Source organism: Punica granatum, chromosome 2 (genome assembly GCF_007655135.1).
Source record: "Punica granatum isolate Tunisia-2019 chromosome 2, ASM765513v2, whole genome shotgun sequence".
Lineage (NCBI taxonomy): Eukaryota > Viridiplantae > Streptophyta > Magnoliopsida > Myrtales > Lythraceae > Punica > Punica granatum.
Window position 1 is genome coordinate 36,737,914 of NC_045128.1, and position 25,547 is coordinate 36,763,460.

Here is a 25,547-nt window from a genome sequence, read left to right on the forward strand (position 1 = left end):
AATAGGCTGGGGGCTCCCTCACTCTCCCCCTATTTTCTATTCGAAAAACAGGCATGAGCTATAACCCATAGTAAACCCCAACCACCTTCAAGCTTTCATCTTCGACCACCACCCCTTCTGTTCTTGCTCTGTCTCTTTACCTCCTCCTCCTCAACAATACATACCTAACACGCCCATTAATTAACCAATTGCAATATAAACTCTACCTTACGAATGACTTCAAATTTCCTAGCCACTATACTCTCGGCATAGCCCGTCATCTCATCGGTTCTTCGTTGCAGTCATCCCGAAACTCTCGCTCCCCTATCGTCCTCTTGATTTCGGTCCTTCCTCCTCTACCTTGATCCTGCCCAGACTCTCGATCGAGCTCTCACCTCTTCCCTTCTACTTTGTTTCCTCTCTCCCTCTCTAGTGCTATGTTTCTTCGTCCTTCCCTAGTCAAAATAGAGCAAAGAAAGAAAAGAAGGAAATAATATGTGGAACCCATGCTATGCTCCAGCACATAAAAGTATAATATATATATATAAGTATATGTAAGTATATGTGTATGTATGCATGTTTGAAAAAAAAAAGTCGGATCTCACAAATATGGGGCTAAATTTGAAAAATGAGAAATATATGGCTTTGTTTGGCAACATAAATTGTTTTAATTTAACTCATAAACAGACAAAAAGGGGGGTGGAACGGTAAAATTGAGGGACCCACCAAAGACTGAAGACGAATGACTTGTCTTGCCCTTTTAAAAAAAAAAAACTGTCAGTGGCTTTCTACTGAATGTTGGGTAGGGGGTCCTCATTGTTGCTAACCGAGAGAAGAGTAGCCTTCGACAATGTTGAAGCTCCAGCATCTACCCCGATTTCGATCCCATTTTCCTTCGCCGCATCCTAGAAGATATCGACATCGGCAACTTTAACCTCCTAATCGACGTCGAAAAGTCGCAATTCCATGAAATCTCCATTCTTCAAGCTGGCGACAGTGGTTTGGGGTTCCATGTAATCAGTTCACATTTGATCGAAATCAGCCGCACGAAGAAGGTAATCGATGTCAGAATTTCACAACTACTAAGAAGCAATACTCAATTTCAAGGATAACTAACCTCCCAACTTGAAATTTGCCCTTGCTTGATTGGGCATAAGAAGCGGGAGAGAGGACCTGCCAGAACAGGGCAAAGACCCCCCTTTGTCAGGAGAGATTCCCCGAATTTGCGACGTTTACAACAGAAGGATAGAGATTCGCTCCTTTAGGCTTTTTCGAGGGTCCTTCCACTTCTCTGTTCACCTGCACGTGAAGTTTTAAGAGCCGCCTCTCCTCTGCTTGGGAACGCCATTTGCATTTGAGGTAATTTCTGCTTTCCTCTCGCCATCACTCCATGTTGTTGCATAATTTTATGGTTTGTCTTGCCTCTCTAGTCACTGAGCGGCAATATTTTGTTCTTGTTTCGCTAAATGTTAGTGTGAAGCTTCTTTTATTGTTCCGTGTAATGGGAATTTGAAGCTGTTGTGTTGTTTTTTCAATATGTCTGCGATTTAAGCTTCTGTTCTTCTTTAAACTGGCGATAGTGGTTTGGGGTTCCATGTAATCAGTCCACATTTGATCGAAATCGGCCGCACGAAGAAGGTAATCGATGTCAGAATTTCGCAACTACTAAGAAGCAATACTCAATTTCAAGGATAACTAACCTCCCAGCTTGAAATTTGCCCTTGCTTGATTAGTCATAAGAAGCGGGAGAGAGGACCTGCAAGAACAGGGCAAAGACCCCCCTTTGTCAGGAGAGATTCCCCGAATTTGCGACGTCTACAACAGAAGGATAGAGATTCGCTCCTTTAGGCTTTTTCGAGGGTCCTTCCACTTCTCTGTTCACCTGCACGTGAGGTTTTAAGAGCCGCCTCTCCTCTGCTTGGGAACGCCATCTGCATTTGAGGTAATTTCTACTTTCCTCTCGCCATCACTCCATGTCTGTTGCATAATTTTATGGCTTGTCTTGCCTCTCTGGTCACTGAGCGGCAATCTTCTGTTCTTGTTTCGCTGAATGTCAGTGTGAAGCTTCTTTTATTGTTCTGTGTAATGGGAATTTGAAGCTGTTGTGTTGTTTTTTCAATATGTCTGCGATTTAAGCTTCTGTTCTTCTTTCAGTTTGGTTGAGTGATATGCCTCTCTTCTTGTGTCGATTACTGTTAGTGTGCAGCTATGTAGTCGATACATCATGTGCTTGATATTTCTCACATGTTGGAATGTTATCCCTTGTTATGTGGTAGCTTTTTCCATGTTGTTATTCTCTCAATCTGCGGTTTGTTGCATTGTTTGGGTTAATCTAAGCAGCCAAGGGTTTATCTGAGTACAAATTAACCTGTTTTATGAGTAATTGAATTAAGATCTGCTGCAAGTTGTTTCTGTTGTGTTAATCGTATTGTTTGCCTATTATGTGTGGAAGTTGTGGTCCAAAAACTGCATCGATCATGGCTCCAAAGGGTGAGCATGTACTCGAATGGAGTGATGAGATGGAGTTGGCCTTCATTCATACCATGCTTGAGAAATTCAAAGTGACCCAGACGACTTCCTGGAAGAGACCTCATTGGGAAGAGATGACAAAGGAAATGGAAAAGCAATTTCTCAATGCGCAACTTTACTGGACGAAGGTAAAGGATAAGTGTACTAGGTTGAAAGGGACGTACAAGCTATTCACTGAGCTAAGGAACCACACTGGAGTGGGATGGGATGCAGACACGAACACTATCAAGACCAGCCCCAATGTCTAGGATATGTTTATCAAGGTACAAGCTTTATTATAAAAGTTATTGTCTTCTGCGTGTGGAGTTGATTTCCTAATAATATGAGTTATGAAGTACTAACAATTCCTTCTAGGCAAAATGCTGTCTATAACTTCAATTTACTAGATATTTGCATGTCATTTGTTCGTACGTTTGCTTTCTATTATTCCTTCTTATCTATTAAACTGTTCTCGTAAATGATCCTTATCTCAACGTGTAGAAGAACAGGGCATTCAAGACATTTCGGATCAAAGGCTGGAAGCACGACACCCTACTGAATGAGCTTTTCAATTCTTTAATTGCTACCGGTGCTCTTCGCATCTCCTCGACCAATCCACCGACGACTTCATTTGAGGAACGACGGCCGCATGCGGCATTCATATCAGCATCGAAGGGAAAGCAGATATAGTATGTCAACATCGAAGAGGGCTCCGATGAGAATGACGACCTCGTCAATGTTCAAGAGCCAATTATATCAGAGTCCCGACGTTGAGTGCCTAAAAGAGCTTCATCGGAAAGGTCCATGATGCAAGAGTGCATGGAATTGTTCAGGGAGAGCTTCAACAAGAAGTCATCCAGAACCCCATCGGCGTCAAAGAAAAGCAAGTCCGTTTCAAGCCCTGAGAAGCCGAAAAAGAATAGCATCGAGGAAGCCATGTTAGAGTTGGAAAAATTGAAGGAGAAGGTCCCGCGTCGCTTGTATGTGAAAGCCGCCATGACGCTGGCTAGAAGACCTCGCTGACTCATGAATCAGCGCGCAGAGTATATGGGTTTACATTTAGTTGAACATTTTCCGCTAATTACTTTTACTTTACTTTGTTATGACATTACTTTTCCTGATATGTTTGCTACGTGTGTTCGGATATTTTCACTTGAATATATTTTATGCGGGCTTTGAATGTTTTGTATGTTTATGAATTGTCGTTTTTTACTGTTGACGTCATGTGCATGATCTTCCTTTAACAATTATAGGCGTACAGTTACAATACAATATGCCAAGGAATAGCAATTCTGCACAACATGACAGTTCATCTAATGACGGCGAGATTGTAATTAGGCAGCGGTGGTTCTTGTTATTGATGGTACAACTTATGGAAGCCGAACGAGTGTTTCAAAGGAAAATCTCGTGCAGAACTTCGGTACTCCAAGGAAGACAGTACACGCTTGAAGTTTTGGGGAATGACGTTAGATGCTTCGAGTCGTTTAGAATTGAACCATATGTGTTTAGAAATCTCTGTGACACACTTCGGCACTATGGTATCACTGATAGTAGGAATGGTATCACCGTGAAAGAGATGGTAGGAATGTTTTTATTGGTCATTTCACATAGTTCACGCTATACAGTTGTGGCGGAAAGGTATCAAAATTCAAAGGAAACGGTGTCACGAGCATTCATAAAAATTCTCCGAGGAATACTAGCCTTATCACCCAAGTATATTCGACCAATGAACGTCGCTGTGCAGCCGGAAATTGAGAGGGAACCAAGGTGGCGTTTCTTTAGGGTATTTTTCTAATAATGCAAAACTATAATAATTCATATCGTAATATTATGTAAATTACATATAATTTTGCATTGTCCCGTAGGATTGCATCGGAGCAATTAATGGAACCCATGTGGCTGCATGTATCCCTAGAGAGAATATAGTACCTTATCTCGTTAGAAATGCTGAGATAACACACAATATAATGGCCGCTTGTGCCCACGACATGATGTTCACATATGTCATGATGGGTTGGGAGGGTTCGGCACATGATTCAAGAATATTTTTCGAAACTGCTACATTGGACCAATTTCCAGCGCCATGTGGTGATTAGTGTTTGCTGATTAATTTTATCTTTTCGATAAAATTTCAACCCTAACATATTTAACTGAAAAATTGTCCTTTTCTTCTTTCTAGACCAATATTATGTTGTCGATTCGGGATTTTCAAACATTTCGGAATATTTGGCTCCATACAAGGGGGAACGATATCATCGGAGTGATTTCAGTCGACGCAATCCACCGACAACAGAGAATGAGCTTTTTAATCAGCGCCACGCATCCGTGCGTAACGTCCTCAAATGTTGCTTTGGAACTCAAGTGGCTATGAGTAGTGACGAAATGAATGTTGTGCGCAACCGTATCGCTAATCGGTTATGGCGCGCGAAGAGAAGAGTTTCATGACATGTATTGAGATCTTTGAATTTGAAATTAGTAGCGATTTGTTCTGTTCGTCATTGCATTTTGTCGAATTTTTGGTGGATCACTACGTTATTTAATACATATATTGTTATGTAGGCATATCTTTTACCACTTACAGAAAAGGAAAAGGGAAAAACCGAGGAAAAATAAAAATAAAAAAAGCCCTGACAAGCACCATTGTTTGTGCTTGCTGTGCCTTTCTCCATTTTCCCTTGTGGCCCCACCATCCAATAAAAAACATGCTTGATTTGTCTTTATATGCAAATAAATTGAGTTGAGCTAAACTCAACTCGGCTGCCAAAGCCTTCTAAAAAAAACGAGTGGGATGATAAGGCCTAGTGTCATTGTTTTATTGGAGCTTAAAAATCGTTAGGCCACGTCAACCTGCGTTACTTGCAACGTTAGAAAAATTAACGAAATTAATGACAGATGATACATATTGATTAACGTTGGCAAGTTACTACTAGATTTGAGAAAATTGAGAATTAATGTTAGATTTGAGAAGATGGCGTAAGTTTATGATTTTTGATGTGATTAATCTAAAAAAAGTATATAGCTCCACTTTCTCAATTTGTGTACTTATTATGTGTAATTTCTTTGGGCTGCTTTTACCATTTTGCGATATTTGGTATAATTCCATCGACTGATCGAAGTCTTCACTTTTAATCACTCTCGCTCACACGCTCGCCTCTTTGACCATGCTCTGGACATATATATATATCACCAGGACCTATTGTTAAGAGTAGTGAATTATTATTCTCATTAACAGCATTTTACCAGCCATGCAAGCGTATGCTTCTGTCAGCGTTAAATGCTTGGCTATTAGTTGAAGATAAAAGTACATCAAACCCGTATGAGGTTTTACCATGAACGGATTGTATCCATTGGGCAAATATAGGTTCAATCAAGATTGATTTCTCCGAGTATCAAAAGCAAACATGATAGCATTATGAACATAAAATCCCAAAGTATGAAACCCCATAAAGAAGTTGGCCCAACTTAAATGGGATATGATAGCTTCTTTATGATTTAACATTCTTGCAATACATTATATATATATATATATATATATGATGTCATTTGTCTCTGAAATTCATGTCTAACAAATTGACGAGACAGGACGATTGTTCTTAATTGAAAAAAAAAACTGATTAATTTAGAGAGAGTACAAAATAACGATTTTTTTTTGTGTGGATTTTTTGGTGGATTTTTTTCGTTAAATCGGTACAAAAAAATGACGATTTATGCATATTCATAAGAGTAATAATCTATTTCCCCCGAATTTTGGCACATCCAAATCACTCTATATGCCTAGAGTTTTCATGGTACACTATTGGATGCACAAAACATGGTTGACTCACTATTAGAATAGACGGAAATGGCATTCAACTTGGTAGCCACAACTCCATTTTCATTAACAGATCTCTTAACCATTCGGCCTCTTTACATGCGACTACCAAGACTATGAATTTTGCCTTGATTTGTGTGAGAAGCGAGTTTGCTTCTTTGAGACCCAACTAATAGCTCCACCACCAATCATAAACAACCAACCTGAAGTTGATTCATTATCACTTAGACTCTTGATCCAACTTGCACATGAGTATCTTTTTAATACCACGAGATATTCACCATAAAATAATCTCATGTTCATGGTTAACTTTAGGTAACCGAGGACCCTTGATATGACTACGAATGTTTGATACTAGGTTTACTCGTAATCTCGATAACCTATGTACTAAAAATGCGATATCGAGTCTAGTACAATGCATTTCATATATAATACTCCCTATTGCACTTGCGTATTCCAATTGCACTATTGCCCTACCTTAAATCTCACTTAACTTGTGGTTCGAATCAAATGGAGTGTTCGAGTCCTTCACATTCAAGTAATTGAACTTCTCTAACACTTGCTCAATGTAGTGAGATCAGTTTAATGTAAAACCTCATTCGTGCTTATGCACCTTTATATCGAGAATTGTATCAACCTCATTCTTGGCTTTCATCGTAAACTTCGAAATTAGATACTTTTTGATTTCACGAGCACTTTCTAAGTTCGTATTGAATATTAGCATGACATCCATGTAGAGACTCAGTATTACTCCACACCTCTTGGTAAACTTGGAGTTAACACACTTGTCGGCATTATTATGTGAGAACCGTTTGACATGATCACCGAGTCAAACTTCTCGTGCCGTCATTCCGTGCTTGTTTTTAAGTCGTATAACGATTTGACCAACTTGCACACTTTCTTTTCATTTCTTGGAAGAAGCTCTCTGTTTCTTCCATGTATATCTCTTCTTTGAGTTCACCATTCAAGAATATAGTCTTAAAATCTATTTTGACGCACGTGCAATTTATGGATCGAGATGAGTGCAAATATAACTCGAATCGAAGTCATCCTAGCCACAAGGGTGTAGGTTAGAATATAATCGAGGCCTTCTTTTTGGCTAAAACTTTTGGCCATGACCTGGCCTTAAATGTTGGAGATGCCCCCATGGGTTAATTTTCATTCTAATTCTCTCCTTAGTCTTAATCATATTTTCATAGAAAGTAAGAAATTGAGGGGAGGGGGCTTTTGGTCGATAGCCACCGCCCACGATGACCTTGCCTAGGGCATTGATGCCCTCCCACAGGCCATCACGAGTTTGATTTGCCTTTCTCTTTCACTTTTCAACCCTTAGTTTGCTCTTTATATATATATATATATATAGTTGTTCTAATTTTTTTGAATTTATAGATTTTATATTTAACTTTTGAAATTTAAAAAAATTTAAAAAAATTAAAGCCTTAGTAAAATATTAACAAATGTTATGTTCTCGTTCACCCAAAAATAACTGTTTAGCACTTATTCCAAATGAAAATTCAGAAGAAGTAAAAAAATATATATGGGATTTACATACAAAAGATTATTATCAATCATTATTCTTACATTCGAGGCAATTCTTTACAAAGAATTATAATTATAAGCAATTAGACGATTTATTTAACTGTTTTGCTTTTTCTTCTTTCTCGCTAACAATATTCACTCCTTTCTCCCTTGATTATCATGATTTTAGTTTTGCTTTTTGCTAGTGCTTTTTTTATATTATTTGATTTATTACTCATTTTTTGGGTATTTTGAAAATTATTGTATATGCTATACAATAAGAATATAAAATTATTGAAGCACTTAAAATGAATATTCAGTACAAGTTCCTTTGATTGAACATTAAAATTGAAATTTGTTTCTTCTTTTGTTTGGACTGACTACTTCAAAAGTCCAACAAATATATAATAATTTGGTAATGTATATTAATAAAAGATTATACCTTCACTTATGATATTAACCTTAACTTTTTCAAGGTAAATTGATTTAATTCTGACTAATTATTTATTAATTTTGATAACATCATTTATGTTTTATTTAAATAAAAAATTATCAAAATACTTTAATGATATTGAGTAATTCAATGTTCATTGATTTGGTATCTTTAAACCAACTAGTAAGATAATTAATGATGTTATATAATTAATTGTATGTTTTCTAATAAAGTTTATATTTTTAATATATTTTCTAGCATTTTATAAGTATTACGTCTTCCCACTTAATCGATAAATATTACAGGTGTAAATTCACTTCTATAATATATCGTCCTCCATTTTTCAATGGACATATTTTCAAATCTCCTTCCTTTTATTAAGAATAAAATAAATGTATCATATATTACTGACATCTAATTAATTTAAGACACCTCAACCCTGTGTTGCGGTTTCTTGACTGGGCAAAGAGAAGGGAAGGCTGGTCGATTGAGAAGTTGAGGAGACTCGATGTTTCGAATGGACCAGTTGATGATCCAAAATAAATTAGTGGAGCACATTTGCTCATACTGACTTCCCCAGTTATTCGAGAAAAATATAGTGATTTGGTTTCTTTGGTCTCCTATAAAAAGACTATTTACTGGCGCCAATACCACTATTTAGAGATTTTACTCTTAACTATAACCAAAAAGAAAAAAATAAAATTGCTATAACATACAAATGACATCATATATAATCATATATTTATCCAGACCATGGTCGGAGAGGCGAGCATGTGGGCGAACGAGTGAGTCAAGGTAATCGAACTCTATCGTCCCGCCATAATTTAAGTGAAGACTTCGATCACCAGTCAGATTGAATTATGCTAAACATCCCAGAAGGCAAAAGCGGCCCAAAGAACGTTACACATAATTAAGTACACAAATCTTGTCCTCTTCTTCCTCGTGTAAAGAGTATTTACTTTCGTAGCACATTCACTTATGTGAAGTCCATGTCTAACAAACTGACTAGACAGGACTACTGTTCTTAATGAAAAAAAAAACTGATTAAAATCTCTTGATCTCTGTGCATTGTAATTATCTTGTTAATATATTAAGTAGAAGGGAAAAAAAACTGTTATCAAATGAAACATGATGGGGAACATTATTAATTAGGTATTCTTTGGTTTTTGGTTTCTTCATGTAGTCCGCAGATCGACTGTGATTTAATCCTTCATCCGATTCAATTGGATTTCGGTATTGCAAATCGTGTTATAAGCTGTTTGTTTCAATCTTTTCATTCCAAGTTGAGGACTAATTTTTCATCAAATTAGAGGGAACACCAACAGACTGAGGCTATGTTTGGTGGTTGGAATAAAAGGTGGGCTGAGATTTTGAAAATTCTCATTTATATGTTTGGGACACATTAGAATTAGCATGGGGCTCGATATATAAGGTGGGATATAAAACATTAAGAAAATTATCCATTGAAGGGGTGAGATAAAGACATATTGGAATTATGATTTATATTTGAAAGACCAAAATGGTCTTGATATGGCTTCAAAATTTTCTACTAAGCCACTTTGAGAGTTAAGGAGGGACCCAGCGACCTCGTTGAGGCGGTGATCACCAGAATCCGGCAACCACCGCTCCCTCAGTTTTTTGTTCGACCCTTCTTGTCTTTTTTTTTTAAAGAAACTTTCTTATTTTAAAAGTAAAATAATTATTTTTATTTTATTTCAATTATTTTAAAGAACTTTTTAAATAATTATTTATGAACATATTTGTCATTTGAGTTCCATATTCTAATCCCAAACCTTGATATATTCCATATCCTTGGCATTTCAAACTCATTCCATTCTACCCCAGTCCCTACATCCTTTACTCTGACGATAAATTCATATTCATGACTTTAGATAGTATTTGATTATTTTCTATTAGAGAAAGAGGATTTGTTGCGAAGATATTAGCTTTGTCAAAATCAAAAGATTATAGGTACGATTCCACCAATTTGATTGAACTTCTTCGTAATTAAACCGAAGAAAAAGAGAGAGAGAGAGATTATACGTAAAACGACAACGTGGCACTCACAGAACGGAACAGAGAGCTTCTACCAGGGCGCATATGCTTCGGCGCTGCCGATCAGCTATGATTACTTCCTCCAATTTCACGATAAAATATATAGAGACGAGAGGAAAACAATTCGCCCTGAAATTGATAAAGTGATCAGAAGTGCTTGGAAATGAAAATTTAACTAATAAGTTTTCCAAAAGACTAAGAGCAATTTGTCCTTAAAGTACTCGAGAACTCTAATCCCTTTTGGATTAAAATAACAATGTTAATAACATACATCTTCCAGCTGCTTCTATCCATAAAATAGAAAATTAATGTCGAAAAATTCAGTATTCAATCAGAGAATACAATTTTGTTTTGTCAATCAATATATGATCTCCCATGCATGAACGCTCGCTTTTGGAAAAAAGGTTTCAAAAGATTGTCAATCAATACATACTGCAGAATTCAATTTGCCTTAGAACGATAATGGTGCTTGAGGGGCTTTGAGCTTTGGCGGGGCTGGTGGCTTCTATTGACTTTGTGACTCATATTTTTCAATTTCTTTTGACATATTAAATGAAAGCTTGGTTTGGGAGTGTTGATGCTGATAGAGAACTACCGAAATAATTTGTTGAAAAATAAGTGTTGCTTTCAGAATAAGTTAAAGTGTTTGGAGAAAATTAATTTGAAACTGCTTAAAGTAAAAAAAAAACACTTATTAATATTTGAAACAGAATAAGTAGAAGCAGATTTCATAATAATTTATTTAACTTGATTGAGAAAATCACGTTCGCAACCGTAATTTGATCCAAAATATGGTTTCAAAAACTCTCACCAATAACCAAATCTGTTTAAAATTATTTGAAAAAGTGAGGAACTTCCCACCACACTCACAAACGAACTTTAAATGAAGAGGTATAATAGAGATGACTTCAGACTACCAATATTTACTGCGATAACAACTAACGTGGATTGGTTCAACAGGTTTGATGCTTGTTCCCTTTAAACAAGGTCTCGAATTCGAGTAATGTGAATGAAGAAAATTCACATTGTGAGGGTTTTACCTCTTAGTGGCTCAACCCGACTCGACTGGATTAGTTGATGCCTAATTGAACTTTTGAATATCATGGTTCACATTGAAAAATATATTTATTTATTTATTTATTGCGATAGCAAACAGAGAATTCGGATTATTGGTTATGTGCAGATGCTCCAATTCAACATTACCAGTAATTTAATCGGTGGTGATCTATGCTGATGGTAAGGTATGCTAGTACTGGTAATGCCGTCGGGTAATGCACCAAACGCTTACCCGGCATTTCCCTTAGCTTGGAGGACCAATGATGCCTGTAACTTTATTTTATTTTATTTTATAAATCACTTTAAGGATATCCGTGAAGTACACGGTTCTACTTGCAAAATTTTCCACCAACCCCACGCCTCGCCAACTTTGTGACAAATTTATTTGTTCAAGAATATTCACAAATTAACTACATGAATTTATTGTACGTGCAAATTTATTTATTTTAATAATGGTGTAATGTACGGTTAAAGTTCAATCGACCATCTTCCTTTTAAGAACAGTGTTACCTAGCTGATATATATATATGATATCGTATCATATTTTGGCATCGACTTATTTTGGAGAATGTCTTGATGTAGATCTATATATTATTACCATGAAAGAAACTTGTTATTGTTGCTGTGGAAAATTAATAAAATTCATGTTTGAAATTTCTACTAAGTTTCCAACTTTTTATGCTTTCTTTTGTACTGCTTTATGCATGAGGATTCAAAAGAAATATTGAAAGCGATCTGATCAAAGTGATCTCGATTGCTCTTACAAGTGGAGTTTGCGAAACAAACCGGACGTTTAACATTCAATGTGGAAGTTTGCATGGACAGTTTGGAGATGAAAGGACGGACATACTTTGTTTCCTCCTTTGTTGCATGTTCCTGGACTTCTTTTTTGCTACTTAGTATGTTCTATCAACGTCACACAACACCACCTTTATCCGAGCCTCCTTTATCCATGGTTACATGGTCCACTCACCATCATCCCGAACTATATATATATATCACATGTGTGTGCAATATTCTCTTCCTAATTTCTCTTCAGTCTTCCCACCGGGGAATTTTTTTTTCTCTCTTTAGTCTTTATTGTTTTCGTGAGTAGCTTTGCCATCGCACTGGCGCCATTCTTTCTTTATTCCATTTCGATCATCCCAGTCAAGAATAAAACATCGCCTTGATAATAACCAAAAGAGGGAGGAAAGGATGGATACTATTGTAGTAATGTACTGACACACACTTTCACTGATAAACTAAGAATTTTAGATTCAATTTTCGCTACTTGGATAACTTGTGACCCTTTATTTAGGTTAATCTATTTCCTCGTATTAGATATATGAACCTTCCTTCTAACCAGCAAAAGGGGGGGAAAAAACTAAAGGAGGGAAAAGGAGAAAAAGATTAGAGAAAATATAACAACTTCTTTTTGACAAGCATCCATAACAAATTAAAGAAGAGGTGGTACAATATTTGGAATTTTGAAAAGACCTAGAATACATATGTACATATGCAATTTCATCGATCGCTTTTAACTACATATATAAGAGGGGTCCTACATATATATATGAATCCACCAACATACACATAAACATATATATTTAAAATTTCCTCGATTAGCCTATGGTGATGACGGCAGATTTATTATTTTTCGAGTCTTTTCACGTACGTGTAAATCCAAACGTCACGTTAGACGGGAAGGTTGGACAGATAAACTCATAATTATTCTTGTATAAATAGCCCCCTCCTTCCTATCCATTCTCATGCCAAAGCCAAGCACTCTCTCAGTGTTTACACAAGTAGTGGTTGGTAATCGCCGCGTTCATTCCATATATAAGTACACGAAGAGAAACCAAAAAAGGGAGAGAGAAGGCACAATATTTTCTTTCATTGATTCTTTGATCTTCTCTCTACTGAGACGTAGCAAGCAAGAGAGAGATCATCATCAGCGGGAGGTGAAGAGATCGATATATCGATCGATATGGGGAGGAGTTGCGAGATGGTGGTGGAAGAGATGAAGCCGGTGGTCGTGATGATAATCGTGCAGGTTGCCTATGCGGGGGTCAACATAGTCTATAAGCTGGTGGCGAATGACGGGATGAATCTCAGGCTCGTCGTGGCCTACCGCTTCCTCTTTGCTACAGCTTTCATGGCCCCTTTTGCCTTCATTCTCGAAAGGTACGTACCCTGTTATCTATGTGTATGTAGTCTGCATTAATCCGAATCAATCTCCAAACTATTGTTCTTGTTGAATCTGGTGGCGTTTTCTTGATATTCTTGATGGTGACAGTCGTGTATAGACATGCACTCAGAGTAATGCTACCCTACGTATAATATCTTGTGGACCTCAAACCATGGATATATATATAATATGTGAGCCCTACCGGCACCAACTAATTACGGTCGAGAGTTCGTCTCACCGATGCCAGAAGAATGCAATTTGGGTGCCTCCACCAAATCGAGGTGTGAAGTTGACGATGAAATGGAATTGATGTAATATGATATTTCAATTCTTGGGATGGAGACGTCAAAATGACTTGGATGATTCATGAATTTGATTATGGCTATTACTATTACAGCCACATTTAAAAGTTTTGTGGATGTACCATAACTAGTTGCATGGTGGGCCGCAATGAAAACTTGGGAGAAAGATCTGGACGACATATATACACACACACACACATCGACTCTATATATATGTTAATTGCACGTTTCATTCAGAAATTTCAGGAAAAACCCTAGATTTGCTTCAAATGCACGAAGATAAGGTCTAGAAAGAACTTGACTTTATTTACCGAAAAAAAAAAAGAAGAAGAAAGAACTTGACTTTTTTTATTTTCCCTTCCGTATTTAGAAAATCAAATCTACATGATTATTGTATGAAAGCTTTTATATGCAGGAAGAAATGGCCGAAGATAACATGGATGGTCCTTTTCCAAGCCTTTTGCTGCGGACTATTCGGGTATGTCCGTGCATTTCCCGTTTTAGTAGCTAATTATTAAGCAGGTTATACAATAACGTGGAGTCACCACTTGTTATTGGCTGGACATAGCTAGTTAGACGATCTTCATCGGAAGAAGTTCGCTGAATTTGACAGCTTGAAAAAAAAAAAGTACATACCCGATACGTCCGTACGTATATGTGTAAACTGAATTTTGGAAATTGATTGCAGGGGCTCGCTTGGACAGAATTTATACCTGGAAAGCTTGGCCTTGACATCGGCCACCTACGCTTCTGCAATGGCTAATCTGATCCCCGCCATGACTTTTATTCTAGCAGTTTCACTAGGGTATCGATCGGGCGTTGCTCTTCCTACGGTCTAATTGACTAATGCACTGTCCCTTAGTCCAGGAATCATGCGAACTATTTCACGATATCAAAAGATTATATATCATTACATATGCGCTTCGACTGACTCTAATGATGAACCTAACCGATTTCCCACCCCCTTAATTGTTGAGATACTCTTCAGGTTGGAGAGACTAAATTGGGGAACGCGTGCGGGAAAAGCTAAGGTGGTGGGGACATTGCTTGGGATAGGTGGGGCCATGCTCCTGACGTTCTACAAGGGGGTCGAAGTTGAGATTTGGTCGACCAATGTGAACCTTTTGCATAATCAAAACGCCACTATTTCATCCCCAAATCACACTGAATCGAGCCGCCTCCTGTTGGGATCTCTACTGGCTGTGTGCAGCTGCCTTTCCTATGCTCTGTGGCTGATCCTTCAGGTTCTTACTTGAAATATCTGGTGCTCTTCAATTGGACCTAGTCGACGGACTGATTAACTGACTCGTGTCCATGTTTTTGGTTTTGATTCCTCGGTTAACTGTAGGCAAAAATGGGAGAGGCGTACCCGTGTCATTGCTCGAGCACAGCTCTGATGTCGTTCATGGCATCAATACAGGCGGTTGCTTTCGGATTATGTATGGAGAGGGACTGGAATCAGTGGAAGTTGGGGTGGAACATTAGGCTCCTCACGGTTGCTTTCGCGGTAAACATACATATACAACCTTATATATGCTTGATTATTTTTTATATGTGATTATCACGGTCGTAGTTAATACCACCGATCAAGTCCTCCTAATATCAGATAAAAAAATGAATATTAAAACTACAAGATAATTATATGTTATTGTGGACCGATCCTATGAGTCTTATATACAGATGTGCTAGTTAATGAAATTACTTTCTCTTATCTATTGTTGACATATATAGTATGTGGTGATACCGTCAGGGGATTATCGGCACGGGACTGGGTGTGACCCTGATTGCATGGTGCGGACGTAAGAGAGGAGCCCTCTTCACTGCCGTCTTCAACCCTTTGATGCTCGTGCTTGTGGCCATTGCTGGCTCCTTGGTTCTCGACGAGAAACTCCACTTGGGAAGGTAACAACATCGTAACTCAAATTCTTTTGGGCCCCAATTGAATTAGCCCAATCTGATTGCCAGGCCCAATCCCAAACCCAAGCCCAATTTCTTGCTACAGTAATTCATTAGGTTTGTTTTTGCCCTTTTCTCATATATTTATTTATAATTTGTAATTGGCAGCATATTGGGAGCGGGGCTGATTGTGTGCGGCCTATACGTGGTGCTGTGGGGCAAAGGGAAGGAGATGAAAATGATGAATCAATCGATGCCGTCGAAAACTTCCCGAGGATCCAAACCAGCCATCTCCGTTGTCATTACTTCTTCCATGGACGATAACGGCTTCGAAAATAGCAACACTAACCGCAATACCATGCATGGATCAGCGCATCACTAACTCAGGCATCAACAATCGATGTTGAGCAGCACAAGTTACTATATGCAATAACCATCCGGAATTGAGAAAAGCCGGAAACTCATCCGTGGCATTCTCTATAGATAGATATCCTCACATAATGTATGCATTGACTAGTCGAGGCCATTGTCCTTTCAATTCGCCTCAAATGTACTTGCTGGCTTGTCGTTTTCTTTGTCCTCGTTTTCTCTTTTTTGTTTGTGTATCTGTGAATTTTGATTCTCCGACAAGAATCTAATGCAAAAGATTTGTGTTTCTAATTTCTTAATTGCAATTCCATGCGATGTGATTTATATAAATATCTTCTTAACAAAAGACAATCTTTTAATTATAAAATAGAAAATCCTGTAATATATATTATTAGAATTTATTTTTTTGATTCTTGCTATGATTTTCTGATATTTTATTGACATTACATTTATTGTACTTTTTGGAGAATTTCTCGACCTATATTCAAAACACTACCCTTTAAATAATTTGTTATTATTTTTGTGAAAATGAAATTTCATGTTTGAAACTTTTAGTAAAATGGAAGCATTTCAAGAATTTTGGCAGACAATGCGAGTGACAGCTTTTCATCCTTTTTCATTTTTTTATTCTATAATTTAATTTAAATTGTTTTATATTTTAGTCAATTTATTAATAAAAGGAAATAAACTTTGCATGAGATTGTTTTGTTTTATCAAAAATTAAATTATTCAAAAAATTAAATTATGCGAATCATATAAAAGAAAAAAATGATCACATTTTATTCTTTTATCAAATATTTTCAAGTTAAAGAAATAATATTTTCTTTTAATATAAAATATAATTGCTGGAGCAACAATCAAATGCTGCCATGTATGCCAAAAGATGAGATCCTCAACTTCTTTATGTTGCGACACTTCATATATCCCTTCTTAAGATTCGTTAAGTTTTTTAATTTATTATGTCGCGACCCTTCACATCTCCCTTCTTAACATTAATTAAGTTTTGTCATTTATTACACGGCTCATCTTGTAATTATTATTTTTATTTTAAGCCATTTAAAGGAATTTGAATATCATAATTTTACAAATTTCATTTTAAAGAAAACAATAAATAAAAATATATTACACTGACTTTGGAGAATGAAAATAATATTATTCAAGAATTATTTGTACAAATACAACTAATAAATATGAATTCGAATAGTACAACAAATTCTATCTGAGAAAAAAGATTGAGATAATAGCAACTTATGATATACCACAACTCCAATAAGGGTTTAAATTTTTTTTTTTAAACATCCATAATAAAATGTTAATACATAAACTGACTATTTATAAAAAAAATGCAACAAAAGGAAAAGGAAAGATTGACATTCTCGACTTGAATGGCAAAGCATGAAACAAAAAGATTGCAAATTTTACAGTGGTTGACTTACAAAAAAAAAGAACTATATATGATCATTGACTATATCTCTAATGTTGGATTTCAATTGAGAAATTTCGTTCATATATGAGTTGATGTTTTTGTAAAATAACAATCTCGTACCCGTAACTTTAATTTTTTATATTTTCAACTGCAAGTATTTCAAACAACTCACAGTAGAACCCAAGGATGAGGGATTCCTATTGTTTTTGTAAAATAACAATCTCGTGCCCATAACTTTAATTTTTTATATTTTCGACTGCAAGTATTTCAAACAACGCACAGTAGAACCCAAGGATGAGGTATCCCTATTCGCATAATTTCCAAATCAAATTGGTCAATTCAGTAAAAAAAATCAATTTATAATTTTCAAAATATATAAAAATCAAAAAATCAAATCCATTAATTATAGAATACACTAAAATACCTCTTTACTCATTTTTCCATTACTGCCAGACCGAAGATAAATCCAAATCAATATTTTGACTTTTACAGTAAAAAAGGAAGCTTAAATGGCCCCAAAATCACTAACATTTCGACAATATACTAGATGTGACAATGAAGTCTTAGTCGGTGATTTTACAAGTACATAATAAATTCGTGCTCATTTTGACAAAAAATGAAAAGTTAGTGATTTTTTTGTGTCATTTACTTAAAAAAAAATAATCTAATCGACGATTCAAGCAATCCCTCTCCGCAGCCCGCCAAGACTCCATCTACGAAAAAAGCAATGGAAGTGACCATAACCGAGGGGAAAATGTGCTAGAAAAATAAAGGGACAAACGGGTATAGTTTAGGGGCGAAAGGGTTTTTTGGTTTATATCTAAATAGCTTCTACCAACCAAAAAAAAAAAAAGTATATAAATCGAAATTTACATCAGCAACATGCTCTCACAATACGGTATCACTATATGTACTTATAATATGTTGTATTTTTCATGTTGTCGGCATGGATGGCATTCGGTGACAATAGCTCGGGAATGGCTATAGGTCACCAGCACTTGATACCCCTCCGATGCTAGAAGTTTATCTTCTCGAACTATTTCGGTCATATCCTTAAAAATCTTTCTTTATGCCTTTCTTCTTAACCAAAAGAAAAACTTCAATGAGGATTTCATGACGATGCGGTTGAACAAAATGCTTGCAATGCTTCCATGGACAGCAAGGATGGATCAAGGTGGGGATGAGGAGCATCCTAAAAGTTTGACGTTATAAAAGAATTTACATAATATTCTTTAAATTTTAATGAAATCACTATTTATAATCGGCCTCCCAAAGTCAAAATCTATATCTTCTTATTGGCCATTTCAAGTACCTTATCTCCCCTTCTGTCCAATCCTGGGCACATTCCTGATGGTCCAGATCTTTAAAAATCTACATATTGTTCTTGCTAACACAAACAATTACGAAAGAGACGTCGTAACTTGACATCTTACATCGAGATTATATCCCGCTTCCCTCACTATATTCAAATCACATTTAAATATTATCATCTTATCAGAATAAATCAAAATATATTGCTAACGGGGTTGGTTTGTGTGATTAATTTGGTGCATGTTCCCCTTTAAACAGGATCTCGAATTTGAGTCTTGTAAATAGAGAAAATTCACAATTAGAACAATTTTACTCCTAGTAGGTCGATTCTACTCAAACTTGGATTAGTCGATTGGAACTCTTGGACTTTCAGATACCATGTGATACAAACCGAGAAAAAAGAAGTTAAATCACATTTTAGTTGTTGATCACGTCACCGAATTCGGAGTGCATGGATTCACGAACTATACAAATGGACGGGCTACTAGCAATCATTAAATGGAAGACCAAATTGACTAGCATGGGTAGATTGGGTGGAAAAAAATTTGCATCACGAAGTAGATTATTCGACCATACATACGTCTTATATACTTCATGTCCTTATTATGGTCCCCCAGAAGTCATCTATAAACCATATGTTGTCCATATCTAAGTCGTTCACGAACTCACAAATCTGAACTGCAATATAAACTAATGGTAATTTAGGTTTGCTGTGCATGCAAGTTTCAGTAATATTCTATGTGTGCTTGTTCCAAGCTTTTTCACGTTAGAGCTATATGAACTTTTTCCCGCAAACATCATAATACATGAACCAAATACAATTTTTCTTGGGGCAAACATCGTAATAAAGAAGAGACTACGTATATTGCATTTTCATATAAGCATGTTCAATCAATCGATCAGCATGAATCAAACACATATAAGTGTGTCCCATGCACATGTGTAATTTTTTTTTATAATATATATATATATATATATATTTAAAAAATTCATCACCCCGGGATGATGTTGATATTGTTTTTTTTGTTTTTGTTTTCTTTTAGTGAAGAAATTCGCACAAAAAAAAATTCAAGTGGACTGACCTGACTGGAACTAGATTAGTCGGGCTCTATAGAGCTTTCGAATACCATGATAGACAAAAAAAAATGGAGAATCATGTAAAACATATTATTGACTTTGTTGATTTTTTCTTGCATGCTTAATTTGGATATGAGACATGACTATTAATTTGTTGCACCATTTTGCTCATGCAGGAAGGAAAGGCCAAAGATGACATGGATGGTCCTTTTCCAAGCCTTTTGCAGTGGAATCCTCGGGTTAGTCGACTTTTCCCACTCGCGCAGCTAATTAAGCTCATGTTATATCCAAGTAAAATGGAGTGACAATAATACGTCATCGATCAATCAATCAATCAATCCTAGTAAATGATCGCACTTCTAAGGAGCAAGTCACGGTTGATTGCAGGGGATAGCTAGGACAGAATTTATACTTGGAAGGCTTGGCCTTGACATCGGCTACTTACGCTACTGCAATGAGCAATCTCATCCCGGCCCTGACCTTTGTGATGGCACTTTTATTTCGGTACCGATTGTTCTTGCTCTTTTTGCTATGGATCGATAAATATATAAAACTTCTCATTTCAGCGAATCGTGCCGGTTAGCCAACACGAACAATTAGCCGTGACAAAAAACTTGTTTTTGTATGGACCAGACTGGAGAGATTAAATTGGGGGAAGAGTGCGAGAAAGGCTAAGGTGATGGGTACATTGCTTGGGACAGGTGCGGCCATGCTCCTGACGTTCTACAAGGGGGGTCGAACTTGGGATTTGGTCGACCAATGTGAACCTTTCGCACCAAAAAAATGGCAGCGTTAAGGACGGTGCATCGACCAACCTTCTATTGGGATCTCTATGGATCGTGGGCGGCTGTCTTTCGTACACCCTGCGGTTCATCCTTCAGGTACTTCATATGATCATCATCGCACCCTAGCCTTGATTGATTCGGTCCAACATCAAATTATACGAACTCCGATCTCTTCTTCCTTTAACAAGGATTGGGTTGAATCGCTCGATAGTCTCTATAAATCAATTAATTCACATATTATTATTATTTTTTCACTCATGAGATACTAATTAAACTATTTTGCAGGTGAAGATGGGAGAGACGTATTCCTGCCAATTACGCGAGCCCGGCTTTGATGACACTAATGGCATCGATCCAGGCTTTTGTTTTCGGGTTTTGCATGCAGAGGGACTAGAAGGAGTGGAGGCTGGGGTTGGAATGTCGGGCTCGTTTCAGTCACTTACTCGGTATAGACATAAAACCTTATGCTCGATTTCATTAAGTATTGCTTTTTATACGGAATCGTCAACACTGGACTTAATCTTCCACATGGTTGTTTTCAAGTTGCGTCATATAAACCTCATGATCCTACGTGAATCTCGCTGAAGTATAGTATGTTGTGATACCGGCAGGGGTTCGTTGGCACGGGACTGAGTTACACCCTCGTTGCTTGGTGCGGAACCTAAGATAGGAGCCCTCTTCACTGCCGTCTTCAACCCTTTGATGCTCGTGCTTGTGGCCATCGTTGGTTCCTTGGTCCTCGACGAGGAGCTCCACTTGGGAAGGCACATGTACATCATTAACCTCAATTTTTAATTACGGCACTTTGTGGGCCCATTTACTTAGCCCAATTATTAATTGTCTAGGCCCAGGCCCAACTCTTGCCATGGAAATTTAATTAATTTATTTATTTCTGGACAAAAATTAATTAAATTTATTTGTCTTTGCCTTCACCTATATTAAAAATGGCAGCATATTGGGAGGGGTGCTCATCGTGTGCAGCCTATATGTGGTGCTATGGGGCCAGGGGAAGGAAATAAAAGTTACGAATCGTACGTCAGTGGAAAGCTCCGAAGAGTGTTATGTATTCTTATGATTATTTTCAAACACTTTTATGTTTTATACATATAAAAGTTAATAGGATGATAAAAATAAATATATGAAAGATCAAAACAATTAAGTGAAGATATTATTTGAAAAGAATTATTGGATTTTTTAGTTCTCATAAACAAGATTCGTGCATCGCAGGGGCGATCCAACTACTACGAACATAACATAGATAGCAAAGAGTAAAATGACAGCATTGGGCCCGTATGCTCATGGCCCAGAAATTATTGAGCAAGCCGGGCGCATTATTTATACGCGACTCTGCCAACTTGAAAAGAATTCTTCAATTTTCCATTAACAATTTCATTTGTTTCTTTTCAAATCCAAGTTCTCCTTCCGATTCCGTGTGGGCATCGCTCCTACGTCTCTTCTCCACTGCCTGGCCAACCCCCCCGCCCCCAATAACTCTTTGAGCTTGAAGTTGAAACGCCTCTTTCTCTTTGACGCATCTGGATTGGATCCACTCCAGCCAGGTACCCTCCCTCGTTCATTCTTCCGGCTTCATTTCTGATTCTCAGTAGTTTCTGTCATTTCGGAAGGACTTTGAGCTGGGGTTCCGGAGTTCGTCGGTCTGGCTCAGCTTGGTTGGTCGAAATTCTTTATCTTTTCCATCTGGGTTTTAGCTTTTGTTCCTGGATTTTGAGATCTTGGTTTCTGGTTTTCGAGGTTCAGCGGATGTCTTGTCTGAACTTTTGCTCTCTTTGCCCTGGGGACTGAGTTCGAGTCAAGATCTCTGCTCTAGTTGGAGGAGAGGAATCCCTTTTAACTGTTGAGGAGTTCGTGATTTGAAGGTAGCGTTTTGAGGCTTTTCTGAGGTTGATAGTATCACTCAGACTGTCTTCCTTGGAGAGGATTTGTTCCGGTCCTTTTGGCGATGAGGTCCACTGATAGTTCGGGTCCTTCTTCGCCTTTTGCATCATTGGGTCGCTCGGTTTTCGGCTTCCGACGGGAACAGGTTCATTCCACAGGATCCAATCCCGACTCTGACTTGCTGGACTCCATGCTTGAATCGTTCCAAAAGCAAGTCACTGATCGGTTCCATGAGTTATCGGGTGTTAGCGACGATGAGTTGCTGTCCTTTGCCTGGGTTTGCAAGCTCTTGGATGCATTTATCTGCTGCCAGGATGAATTTAAGCTTATCTTGTTGAGTAACAAGGAGCTCATCGTGAAGCACCCTACTGACCGTATGGTGAATGAGTTCTTTGAGAAGAGCGTCAAAGCCCTTGATATTTGTAACGCTACCAGGGATGGGATTGAGAAAGTCCGGTTGTGGCTCAAGCATTTGGACATAGTCATGAGCGCATTGGCCTCAGGCCAAAGAACAATCGGTGAGGGCCAGGTGCGTCGAGCCCGTAAGGCTCTAGTGGATCTTGCACTTGGAATGCTCGAGGAGAAAGACAACAGTTCAGTGTCGGTTCTTTCCCATCGGCATCGGTCCTTTGGACGTCACGCTGCAAGCAAAGATCATAGCCAGCATCGTCTTCAGAGGCCAGGCCATTCTCGGTCTCTCTCATGGAGTGTATCTCGTTCATGGTCCGCTGCCAAGCAACTCCAATCAATCGCCAACAACTTAGTGCCTCCTCGTGCGAGTGAGATAATTGCAACAAGTGGATTTGCAATTCCCCTTTTCACCATAAGCTTTGTGCTGGCTTTCGTTCTATGGGCCCTTGTGGCTGCCATTCCTTGCCAGGACAGGGGAATCAATATTAATTTCTCAGTCCCAAGGAACTTCCCATGGGCTGGTTCGATCCTATCTCTCCATGAACGGATCTTGGAGGAGTCGAGAAAGAGGAATCACAAGAATGCTAATGGACTGTTGAAGGAGATTTATCAGATGGAGAAGTGCACGGAACACTTGATGGACTTGCTTGATTTTGTTCATTTCCCCTTGACAGAAGAGCAGAATATTGAAATCGAGCGGCAAGTTGAGGAGCTAGGCCTTGTCTGTGAAGCTCTTGTGAAGGGATTGGAACCATTGGAACTACAGGTGAGGGAGATGTTCCGTAGGATCATGAACTGCCGGACCGAGGGACTTGAGTTCTTGTGTAGGGCTGGTAGTATGGATTAATCAATCGGGAAATGGATATTGGCATCGTGCATGGATACTTGTTTCCGTGATTCTTGTTGGAGTTTCTTCGTGAAGGCGAGATGCAGGAAAATGTTTGTCGTTGAAGATTTGGCTGTTGTCTATACTTCTAAGTTCTTTTAGAGGAGGAAATGCAAAGAGCATATAATATGTCTATGTAGATGGTCATTAAATTATGTAGTCCTTTGCTTAAGATAATTCAAGTATCTCTGTTCAGCCACATTCGGTTTTTTCATCACGTAAGACATTCTTGCAGCGGATCATATGTTGACAGCTTCCCGTCCACCTGATTTCTTGCTTCCGTATCACATCTGCTATGCCAAACTGAAAAACCTGACGGGAACGAAATCGTCGCATAACATTATACATTTTCATATGGCAGTTGAGGTTGAACTAGCCCGGATTCCCTTTTGAGAGATGAGGTGAAAGTGCCCGTTGACAAAGACCTGATCTAACTCTGGATATAAAAGTTGCGACGATACGACCAGGACTCCGGGATTATAGTTGCTTCTGAATCTTTTGCCGCCGCTTTATCCCGAATATTTGATCTGATATCGGACATCCTATGCCCAGCTTTATGCGAGTGAACTGGATCCATGAATCTGATGGAAGAACAAAAGCAAGATGGGCACGCATTGAAAACGAAAGAGGAAGAAAGGTCACAGACTGAATGGGCCAGCGTAGGCCCAGAAAGGGGATCGTGGGCCTGAATTGATGGAGTAAGAATCGGCCTATTGGGAGAAATTGGGCCCAATTGGTGGGTCCCGCGCAGAATAAGGAGGTGGACTCCACGCAACAGGCCTCAAAAAAATAAAGAAATATCAGAAGGTTCCTTCGTTCTCGTCTGGGGAGAGCTCCGTAATATGAGAATAATTTACAGGCGGACGGGATGAGTCGGCGATCCATTAATTATATAAGCTTCTACGTCCATACATAATCCCCGATCTCCACCCGCTGAGCCCAATAGATGGCGAAGGAGCAACCGATGGTCGATGGTGCCGGAGCAGCCGATAAGAAGAAGAGGAGGAGGCAGCAGCAGCAGAATGAGGAGGAGGAGCCTTCGAGCGCTTTCTCCGAGTCAGAGCTCGACGTGGCCCGGCAGCTCGTTCAGCTGAGCGGAAATTCGGATGAGAGCACCGCTGCCTGCTCGTCCACTGCAGCCGTGAGGAGGGTGCTCGATGATGGGACTGAAGCGTCCTCGGTCCTCCGCAAGTTCGGTCCCTCCGTGGAAAGCAGCAACGACCACAGCAATAGCAACAAAAGGAAGAAGAAGTTCCGGTCGCTTAGGAATATCTACGAGTCTACGGACCCGCTTTCTTCGGATGTCGGCCTAGCCAGGAAGATGAGATGTCGGTGAGTGACCGCCGGATATCAGGTCTTTCTCAAGTTCCAAAGACAGTTCGAGGTCTGCCCGTTAAGTGCAAAGCAGATTGATATGTATGTACCATTAGGATGCACGTACATTTTGCGGCATGATCGGGAACCTAGGATCGATAGGCCTGACCTCCATGTTTCCGAGCCGGATCATGCAGTTTAGGTCTGGACATACGTTACGTTTGCAATGAAGTTTAGCCCTCTGTGTAGTTTTGACTTGTGGATAGTTTGGGGTTTGCGTATGGTTTCATCTTTTCTTACTTTGGAAGCAAGGCCCTTGTAATTGCCGTCGAGGCTGAACGAAG

The 25,547-nt window shown here is 38.4% G+C and overlaps 2 protein-coding genes and 1 pseudogene across 4 annotated transcripts; all 3 read left to right on the forward strand.

Annotated features, from left to right (window-relative positions):
- The first annotated feature begins 13,103 nt into the window (after nt 1-13,103).
- LOC116195140 (WAT1-related protein At1g68170-like) lies at nt 13,104-16,388 on the forward strand. The gene is made up of 7 exons (XM_031524118.1): nt 13,104-13,526; nt 14,248-14,310; nt 14,521-14,637; nt 14,821-15,076; nt 15,181-15,339; nt 15,583-15,734; nt 15,897-16,388. The coding sequence occupies exons 1-7, from the start codon at nt 13,330-13,332 to the stop codon at nt 16,108-16,110; spliced, it is 1,158 nt and encodes a 385-aa protein (XP_031379978.1). The 5' UTR covers nt 13,104-13,329; the 3' UTR covers nt 16,111-16,388.
- Nucleotides 16,389-19,979: 3,591 nt separating this feature from the next.
- Nucleotides 19,980-22,425, forward strand: LOC116193944 (annotated as a pseudogene).
- Nucleotides 22,058-24,090, forward strand: LOC116194703. 3 transcript variants are annotated; one of them, XM_031523587.1, is made up of 2 exons: nt 22,058-22,366; nt 22,455-24,090. In XM_031523587.1, the coding sequence occupies exon 2, from the start codon at nt 22,657-22,659 to the stop codon at nt 23,848-23,850; it is 1,194 nt and encodes a 397-aa protein (XP_031379447.1). In that variant the 5' UTR covers nt 22,058-22,366; nt 22,455-22,656; the 3' UTR covers nt 23,851-24,090. The 3 variants fall into 3 exon arrangements, with proteins under 3 accessions (XP_031379447.1, XP_031379449.1, XP_031379446.1); XM_031523589.1 differs by having other exon boundaries at nt 22,058-22,255; nt 22,449-24,090; XM_031523586.1 differs by having other exon boundaries at nt 22,058-22,255.
- Nucleotides 24,091-25,547: the final 1,457 nt, after the last annotated feature.

What these genes read in the sequence shown, in the direction of transcription:
- LOC116194703 (XM_031523587.1), top strand. Translation starts at nt 22,657, where the DNA reads ATGAGGTCCACTGATAGTTCGGGTCCTTCTTCGCCTTTTGCATCATTG.
- LOC116195140 (XM_031524118.1), top strand. Translation starts at nt 13,330, where the DNA reads ATGGGGAGGAGTTGCGAGATGGTGGTGGAAGAGATGAAGCCGGTGGTC. An exon ending in TTTGCCTTCATTCTCGAAAG is followed by an intron (nt 13,527 to 14,247) that starts GTACGTACCCTG and finishes TTTTATATGCAG; the next exon opens with GAAGAAATGGCCGAAGATAA. An exon ending in TTTTGCTGCGGACTATTCGG is followed by an intron (nt 14,311 to 14,520) that starts GTATGTCCGTGC and finishes AATTGATTGCAG; the next exon opens with GGGCTCGCTTGGACAGAATT.